The sequence below is a fragment of the Poecilia formosa genome, unplaced genomic scaffold, assembly GCF_000485575.1.
Source record: "Poecilia formosa unplaced genomic scaffold, Poecilia_formosa-5.1.2 Scaffold250, whole genome shotgun sequence".
Lineage (NCBI taxonomy): Eukaryota > Metazoa > Chordata > Actinopteri > Cyprinodontiformes > Poeciliidae > Poecilia > Poecilia formosa.
Window position 1 is genome coordinate 492621 of NW_006800189.1, and position 9726 is coordinate 502346.

Sequence of the window (9726 nt, forward strand, 5' to 3'; positions counted from 1 at the left end):
ATGTATTGCTATTAGAGACTTTGATACTGGGAATTTATATAGTGCCTGAAGTTACTTTACTTTACTTTACTTTACTTTACTTTACTTTACTTTACTTTACTTTACTTTACTTTACTTTGAAATTCATATCCTGGTTAGACAAGTCAACTTGACAGATATTTATCGGCAAATCTGCAGCTGTCCCACCAGTGCACCAAATATCTCCAAATACATATTTTAAGTAGCAAATTTGCAGGCACAGTGGTTTTTGCAAGACAAAATCCAACAGAAATATATCAGAATTTGCTTAATGCAATAAGTTTTATTGTTTATGTTGACATAGTACATTTCTATTTACTTTGTGTAAAAAGTACATCCTGCTTCAGTTTTTGGATTTTGAGTCAGAACATATTAAATATGATCAGCCACAATCTAAAACTATTTAAATCTAATCTCAACTGTACATCAGATTCCAAACAAGCATTATTTAGATACTTTTTTTACAGTCTCAATGATTTTATTGTTTGTACATGCAAATAAAAAATAAAATGGTAAACAAAGGTATAGGACAAAATAGAAAAACAGAGAACACCTTAAGTTGCTAAAACTCTTTCTGATCAGCTTCTGTGTGGTCCAGCTACAGTTCTTCAATCCGGTTAACTCAGCCCTATTGCAACACATTGTTTCCATTTTTCAGTCATCTGTTGTAGAAATGCTGCTGTGTGTTGAAACATTGTCCTGTTGATGACCCAGCTGTTGGCTTCAGCTGTTGGACAGATAGCTTCACATTTGACTCTGGAATACTTTGGTAAACAGAGGAGGACATGGTTGGCTTAATGACTGCAAGGCGTCCATGTTTTGTGGCTGGAAGACAAACCCATATCATCACCCTTATGTTTCAGGCCTGACAGCTGATATCAGGTGTTTGTGCTGATTTGTTGACTTTGATTTTAGCTAAACACTTTGCTGTGCATTATGCTCATGCATTTTGTTTTTATCTCAGCTGTCCTATTGACGGATGTTTTGGGGTTCATTCAGATTCAACCTTGTTGTCACTTTCTTTCTCATGACATTTTTGTTCAGTTTTTCTCTAAATATACAGTGATGAGTTGTAATATTAAATGTGTTGAGGCCACATAAAGGTGTATAATAAGCTTTTGGGGTTTCTTAGCTATTAACTTTAGAGTGAATTTTAAAATACACCAAACTGCCTATTAATCTCTTGCTCCATTTTTCCCTCATTTTTGAACAACACACCAAGATACCTATACTCTCCCACTTAACACAAGACCTCAACCAAGACAAGTGTCTTGAATGCTTTACACTGAAATTCATTGTAGACGAATGAATTTCAAGTTGTTTGGACATTATAACCTTTTTCAGATTGATGGGCAACCACAGTTGCTTCACTACAACCATTGCTGATGTCTTTTCAAATAAATGGCATTGGCCTCCAGACCAATAAATCTTCCAATCTGCTTGTTTCTATGTAATAAATAATGGCATTGTGGGATTTTCTGTGTGCTTTTTGCCAAACTGGTATCCATCAAACATTTTGATTATGTCCTGATGGCTAAAACCAGGGATCTGAAGGAGGGGCTGCTTTTTAAGTCAATAATTGTACAAACTGTTGGTTGAAATCTTGATTAAATGGATTTCATCTAACAGTTTGTATAATGTGTTCTAGAGTTCAAGCTCTCACATCTACATAATGCTTTAAAGCTTTTAACAATATGAAACAACATGTGATCAATTGTTGGATTTATTTTGCACAAAGTAAAGACAAGAGTGAAGTTTTTGCAAATGGTAAACAAATGAATTCACCAGATATATTGCGACAAAAAATATATTACATCAAACATATTTCTTACACAGTAAAATCTTATAAACACAGCCATATTTCAAAATGTGAGTAGGGATTTCATATATGTACAGCTATTTACAGTCAATGTTTTAAAGATGTTTGGGTGTTTTTCCACTAGTTTGATGCAGATCTCCATAAACACACAGAATATGCACAGCCCATATGGGACAATGTGTTCTAGTACATGGAACTCTCCAGACTGTACAATCCACTTTTGTTCACATTTTTTAAATCAAAAATCTTTGGGAATCCACTTTGAAGTATCCAAATTAGCTACCTGACTTTGCATGAGTCAGATGAAAGTCACAGAAAGATAATCCACAACTTCCAAAGGTCAAAAGGAGAAACCTCCTGAGGATTATTTTTAGAGTCAATCTGAAGACGTTGCAGATTTTAGGATTCAGTCTCATGCCAGTTCTCCCTCAGCCGGGTCTTGCCCAATCTCTTCTTGCTCTTGGATTTGTGTCTTTGGAGGACCGACGGCTGCAGCACGGATTGGTCCTCGAACTTGCTGCCGGACTCGTTGTGTTGCCTCGAGAACCTCTTGCACTTGCAGGAGGTCACCACGGTGATCTTGTACGTCCTGGTGGTGCCGTCCTGGCATTCCAGCTGGATGCGCTGGGTGCGGGTTTTGTCGTTGACGCAGCGCCAGTCGTGGCTGCTGCTCCGGCGGGCCCAGAACTTCCTGCCGCGGGACCCACCGATCCAGTTCTCCAGCATCTGAGCTGGGAGACACTCGCCTGCGCACACCAGCTCCTTAATGGGGTTGACGCTGGTGCAGTGGCCATCTGAGATGTACTTTGTGGACCTCAATTCTCTGCAGCCAATCTGACTCCGATCTGTGGGCGAACAGATAGGATCATTTTTACAGCTATAGATATTTTTGAAACAATCCAAGCATTCCCCCTTCAGGATTTCTGACTCCAGTTTTCTCCCATTACATTGGCTGGGAATCCATTTGAAGCTTCTGGCTAGAAACATGAAGACAAGGATGCAAGACAATAGCACCTCGACCTTTCTTCCTTAAATCATAATTACAGCATGGTGACAAAAAGAGAAAAATCATGGATTAGCAGGAGGAATGCACTTTTGCAGGCAGGCAGGTTTTACTCCTGCAGGCTATGAAAACTGTCCCCCCTGCTCTCCCCTCCATGGCTGTAACCCAATTCCTGCTCCATTCATGCATCTCCATACACCTCTGTGACAGCGTTGGATGAATGGAGCAAGGATGGGCTCTGTCTTCCTGTCTCTTACTTACACTCCCTCCTCCCCCAAACATCCCCATCCATCAGGGTCTCATACCAGGAGAGCCGCAGGGTAACAATGGCGCAGGCAGAAAACCTCATCCATCTGGACTGCAGCCATCTCTAGTATACACTGATATTTGTTTGCCTTTTTATGATTCCTTTTATACAATGTAAAAAGAGAAAACTAAAATCTGCAGTTTTCAAAACAATATTCTTGTTATTGTTCTTGTTTGTTATGCTAATTTTGCTTTATATTTACCTTAATTTTACTGCTCTTATGATTGAGATACATTTAGACATTCAAACGTCTATTGGAACATGCTCATTTAATTTTGGGTTTGCACAAGAGGTGCAAAAATAAATTTTCATTTAGTGAGAAAAAAAAGTCATCTTATGGCACCAGAAACAGACAGACACATCTGCTGTGATACTCTGTAATGCTTTTTTTAGGCTTAATTTTGACCTTTTAGTCAAACAAGATCATGCTTCTTCCTCAGGATTTAAATAAATCATTCAGAAATGCAGCATATATTTTGATATGAATATCAATATGTTTTTTAAAAAGTTACTACAAATGTGATGGTTTTTGCAACTTTTCTAGCATGCCTCACTATAAAATTTGCCACATTGAAAAACAGATATTTAAAAGAGTGATAGTGGCACTAAATCACTCATGTTAATAACAAAATCCAAATTAGCAAAATAGTTGTTTAATATGTAAACAATTGTATTAAAACAAATTAGACAATCTAATTGTTTTGTTTGATTATTATTATTATTATTATTATTATTATTATTATTATTATTATGAATTGTTTTGTTTTCTTCCATTTTATTTTTTACATTTTTGAAAGAAATATTTCATTTTATTAATATTTCAGATGGAAAAGTGCACAAATATTGTGACATAACATGGCTGCAAGTGTTTCTAAACCCTTTGAGTTATGCTTTTGTATCAAGCTTTGATTAAATTCAATATTTCGTTTGTTTGACCACTACCAAAACTTTGAATTTTGGTAGTGGCTAAAAACTGTAGTCAAATGAAAGTAGTACTACAACATATTGTTGTAGTACTACAACATAATAAAACATATTTTTACTCAAATAAAAGTAATAAGTAACCAAGAGCTCAGAGTTGCTATTCGCCGTATTTAGATTAATTAACATTATGCATATTACAGAATGTTGCAGGAGTTGCGGTGAAGCAGTAAAAGAGCAGAGCATCCTTCCTGTCCACTCACCGCCTCGCTCCTGCGCAGCCGCACCGCCGCCCTGTCCTCGCCCTCCGGTGCGCGCGCGGTTCAGGGACGCGTTGCTCTGCAGCTCCGCGGCCGGAGCGGGACTCACGTGCGAGAACACCCGCTCCGTGGCGTCATTTTCCACGGCCTGGCAGCTCCTCAGGAGGACACAGAGCAGGATGAGGGAGCGACACGACGCGTGGGCGCTGAGGAACATGGCTGCTTCTCTCTTTTTTAAAAAAAAAAAAAAGAAGTAAAGCTGAGAGAAGCAGACAAGTGTCCTGATGCTGGATGAGCTGCTGAGTGCGATGAGAGAGGTTTTAAATGCGACCCGGCCCGCCTCGCGCTCTGGCAGCTGCTCAGGTATGTCTGCTTCTGGAGGATCTGATTGGTCGCCATGTTGGTCTCAAACCTCGCCCACTTGTTTTATTTTAGTTTCAAGAACCTCAAATTCACCCCGTATGCTGAAGAAGAGGGGTCTGACTTCCATCACGAATGTTTGTTGTTGTTTTCCCACAAATAATCATGCATAGTTAATCTTAAAAACAAACAAATCTGTTAGTAAATACATTGAAAAAATTGGCATACTTTTTTTACACCAAGCTTAATCTTTCAGGCTTCTTTGAAAGGAGTGTATCTGTATCCCACATTGGCAGAGATGGGTAGAGTATCAAAAGTTGTACTTAAGTAAGAGTAGTACTACTTCAACTTTTACACAAGTAAAAGTAAAAAGTAGCCATCCAAGAAATTACTGAAGAGTGAAACAGTTTGGTAAAAGAAAAAAAAAGACTATTCTGAGTAACTGATCAAAACATAAAAAATTACATCATCATATGAACCAAAATGTAAAGTTGTGTGAAAATGTTTGTATTAAAATTAAAATTATTTATTTAAAAACATGATTATAAAATAATAAAATAAGACAAAAGAAAAAAAAAATCTAAATCAATTTATGTGTTTCAGCTTACTTTAGCAAAGTCTTTCCAAAACTTTAAGAAATCCTTCTACATCTTACATTTTAGGCCAAAACTAACTATTAATTATAACTGTTCATAATTGTATCCATCATTGCAAAATCCTAAGTAAATAATGTCATGTGAATAATGACAAATTTATTTTGAATTGTGAGAGTTTTTAGGGTCATTCAGGTAACTTCTCAGATGGCATTTTATCATAATTTGGCTACTTAATGTAGCTTTAACATTTTAAAGGTCTCAAGAAGTAGCTGGGGCAGCAAAGAAAATAATATTTGGAGAAGGTACAATCCTGCCATTCATTCTGTTTAAAGCACATCTATGCATTGAAATCCCCTAACAAAGCACAGAGGATTCTAGTTGATCAAAAGCATCCTCCTTTGCTGCCTTTGAACTGTTACCCTCAGGTAGAACGCATCGCCACCCATCTCTTTTCAAAAAATAGGACAAAACAGTCTTTCATTGCAAAAGCAGTCCATTTGTTAAACAAACATTGCAAGAAGACAGGTTTTAAACTTCTCTTTATGGTCTAGCAGACCTATACATTAAACATCTTTCATGTTTTCCTGTGCTGCTTCTTTTTGAGTTGATTTGTATTTATTGTTCTATTTCCTTGCAGAAATGAAAAATGGCTCTGGTGCATTAGTGAGCGCAGTTTTAGTGGATCTGGTTCTTGATGTGAGGACTGGCTTTCACTCTTTGCACTCCAATTTTACACAACTTTTTATTATTTGGTTCCTTCCTACTCACGTTTTATCCTACAAATGCATGTAACTCAGCTGCTTATCGTGACTGCAAAGTGATATCAGAGGTTGTTTCAGTTCAATAGTTTCAATGACTATTGAAACTTTCCCTCTATTTCCGCATTGAAACTTTTGGACCTATCTTTAAAAATGCTTTGAACCGCTTGTTTTAGTAGTTCAAACACCAAATATACCTTAAAATGCATTAATGCGTACAGGGTAAACCATATAAACACTTCCATATCTCTGATTTTGGGGTTACAGCCAATCAGCATCAAGGAAAATAAATACTTCTGGATTAGCTGCCTTGCAAAAGCCAACCAATAGTGTGTCAAATAATGTTGCGTCTAGGCATTATAACTTTCCAAACTGCATTTATTCTCAAATATTTCAGATATTCTAAAGAATATTATTCGAAATAATCAATAGAAAACACAGTAGTGTGGCTAATGGTAGATATTTCACTAACACTCCTGTGAACCCCTGATGAAGTAACGCTCTGGGCAAAGTGCCTTGGTGTCCAAGAGAAAAACTTTTGACTCTTGACTGATTTCTGTTTTTTCTTTTATATGCAACTTACTCTGTGTCATTAAACACACATAATATAGTTATTCTAGTAAGAAGAATGATCTGGATTAGATTAAACTCCTGTAGTGTGATTTGATGTGGTGTTTAGAAGAACAAAACGCAGTAATTTTAGCCTTAATATGCTAAAAGTTATTAATGTTTTGCTCATAGCACAGCTCTCTAAGTAAAGGGTTGTCCCAGCTGAAAAGAGCAAACAGATAAACCTTTTTTATTAAAAATAACAGCAAAGGTTTTGATGTAGATCAAAATGACTTTCCAAAAGTGTCCTAAGATTGTATTATTTTTTTTGGCAGCTGGTATAACAAATCCATTTCTTGGAAATGTTTTGTTTTTGTTCTGTTTGAAGTGGTTTTGTTAAAATCTGCAGCTGTGATACTGAAACAAACACACTCTTGCTTCTGGTGACTTCTGCTGTTTTCAAGATGTCATGAAAAATCCAAGAGCGATCAAATACTTTTGGTCTTTATGTCCCTTATGGCCTCAAAATGAATGCTATTTTAATAGCTTTATATGTGAATGTTATTCCAAGACTGAAGCACAATTCCACAACTTCTCTGATCAAAAAAGAATGAATTAAAATACGCTCTGACTAAAAGTACTGTTGTTTTACTGGAAAAGTTGTTTGATATTTAGAGAATTAACTAAACACAGTAATCACTGCACGACTCTAAATCTCTAGTCCATGACAATATGCAAATATTTGGTTAATTTGACATCCTGTGAGAGTTTTATGTTGTTGGATTAGATTAAAGGAGCAGAGTATCGGATGTAGAGCCATCTAGTGGTCAAGGCTGGAATAACTACATCTTAAAGTGAGTAGAGAAAACAACAGATGCTGCTGGAAGACTTTCAAAAGGAAATTTAAAAGTTTTAATAAAAAATTCAAAACTGGATAAGATAAGATAAGGTGTTTCATGAACATCTTATCATCTTAAATCCTGCTGAAGCTACAGGGGACTGGTGGGTAAAAAAGGATAAAAGAAAGAAGAATAATAGGATTACAGGAAGGATGGAAAAAGAGGCTAAATTACAGAAAGGAGCAAAACATTAAAGGACAAAGGCATTTACAGTGAAGAGGATGAGGGTGAAGAATTAAAATGCACAGGAAGAAAAGTTTTAACAAAAAAGATGAAAGGACACAGTTAATTACAATGTTTAAAAATAGAAAACAATACAGACCATTGAGTTGTTCTCTGCCACTTCCTAAGTCTTAGTTCCAACAACAATTACGCTTCAAAATAGTGACTTGGTGAAGATCAAAAGGTCTCACTTGACCTTGACCTGAACAAAAATGGAAAACAATGTTTGAACAGAAGCTGTTTTACTGAAGAAAAGGAGAATTTCTACCTGCAGGGTATTTTCTGTTGTGGATGGATGTAGGGATGGATTTCAGCTGCACTTACCAGTCAATACAGCAAAGGACCAACAGTGCAGCATGAAGACCTGGTGTCAGGGTTGCCAGGTTTGACTGACAGTTTCCAACCCAAACACAACTCCAAACAAACAAAAACAAACCCAAACCTCAACCTCGATTTGAACTTGTTAATGTTAATATTATGTTCTTTTAAACCATGAAGTTTCCCTTGGATTTCTGTTTTACAACACACATAGCGACACTTGGTTAATCATTGGTGTCGTGTCCAAAAGAGTCTAGAGATTTCAAAATAAATCTGTAAATTTATTTTCACTTGCAATAATTTCTTGCTTCTACTTTGGTCCATTGAAATGTTGGATGTTTGTTTTATAGCCATGCAAGTTTAAAAAAAAGGAAAGAATTTAGAAGAAACCCAGTTTGTGGTTTTCATTGAGAAAAACAAGCACCAAACTGATGTAAGTGATGTGATTGAACAGATCAGGAAAATAACCCTCAAAAGGACAAGACAAGTGGAATAATTCTGCATTTTATTAAACATTTTGGGCTGGCTGTTTTATTTTATTTTTTATTTTGCAAAAAAAAAAAAATAAATAAAATTGGGGCCTGGGGCTCAAGAATTGGGCTTGGGGTTCAAATCCTAGTCTGGGGGAAAACTGGGTGAATTTCTCACTGTAAGGCTAATTACTTTAAAACCACCTTCCAAAAGTGTCCTAGGTTGGTTTTTGGCAGTCGGTATAACAAATCTGTTTGTTGTAAATGTTTTGTTTTTGATCTATTTGACCAACAAGTCCTGTGAGGACAAGTAGATGCAAACGATGGATACATGTCATTCTTTTCATCCTTATCTCATTCTAACATAGTTCTAAATCCGAAATACCCTGGAAAAGAATGCACCAACACTTGTAAACACATTTTGGGTTAACATTGATTGCATTAGAATTTACATTGTTTCTAAACTTCACACACAGCCTGTCAGTATCTCTTGTCTCTTTTATTTCGTTCCCAAACAGACGCCACAGGCCCATTCAGTCCACTTCCGAGAGAAAATAAAGGGCAGCACGGCTACCTCTTCCCAGAGGAATATTTACTCTTCAACGCCCCTTTGAGTTTCTCCTGGGAATAGACAAGGAGAATACTAGAAGGCAAACATGGTCGGCGCCAGCTTCAGAGCCTCTCACTGAAAGTAAAAGAAAAGTGAGAGGTGCCTCCCGTTTAGCTCCTGACCCTCACAGGAAGTGGAAGGTGGCCGGGTTAACTTGACATTGACAAGCAGAACGGCGGGAGCGTGTTTATTATCAGGAAGGACCCGCATGCTGTAATCAGAGGTGTGGCAAGGCAGAAAGGGGTGGAGGGACAAAAGGTGTGCTCAACACCTTGAAAAGAGCCGAGAAGGAAGGGTCACAGTGGCAACACGGTTTGGAAATGTTCCCAAAAGCAGATGACAGGTTGTGTCTGAATCACTGCTGTTATTTCCTGACTGAAGCTCCAGCCTGAAGTGACCCAATTCCGATTTTTTTTTCAATCAAATCAGATTTTCTTGGCCGTTATTTCCAAATGTATGAGGCTTTAAGTGATCTCCAGTGAGGACTGTAAACGACCTGAAAGTGACCCGCATGCGCAGTAGAGGGCGCAATAACGTCTCTCTCTCTCTCTCTCACACACACACACACACATATATATGTGTGTGTGTGTATATATGAATATGTGTGTGTGTGGTC

At 37.3% G+C, this 9726-nt stretch overlaps 1 protein-coding gene across 1 annotated transcript; it reads right to left on the minus strand.

Moving 5' to 3' along the window:
- Positions 1 to 1723: 1723 nt before the first annotated feature.
- On the minus strand, positions 1724 to 4746 carry sostdc1a (sclerostin domain containing 1a). Its single transcript, XM_007569871.2, has 2 exons — positions 4332 to 4746; positions 1724 to 2682 (listed from the first exon to the last, which is right to left on the minus strand). The coding sequence occupies exons 1-2, from the start codon at positions 4543 to 4545 to the stop codon at positions 2237 to 2239; spliced, it is 660 nt and encodes a 219-aa protein (XP_007569933.1). The 5' UTR covers positions 4546 to 4746; the 3' UTR covers positions 1724 to 2236.
- Positions 4747 to 9726: the final 4980 nt, after the last annotated feature.

Coding starts and splice junctions, on each gene's coding strand:
- sostdc1a (XM_007569871.2), bottom strand. CDS start 4,545: ATGTTCCTCAGCGCCCACGCGTCGTGTCGCTCCCTCATCCTGCTCTGT. Junction 2,683..4,331: donor GGCTGCGCAGGAGCGAGGCG/GTGAGTGGACAG, acceptor GTTCGCCCACAG/ATCGGAGTCAGATTGGCTGC.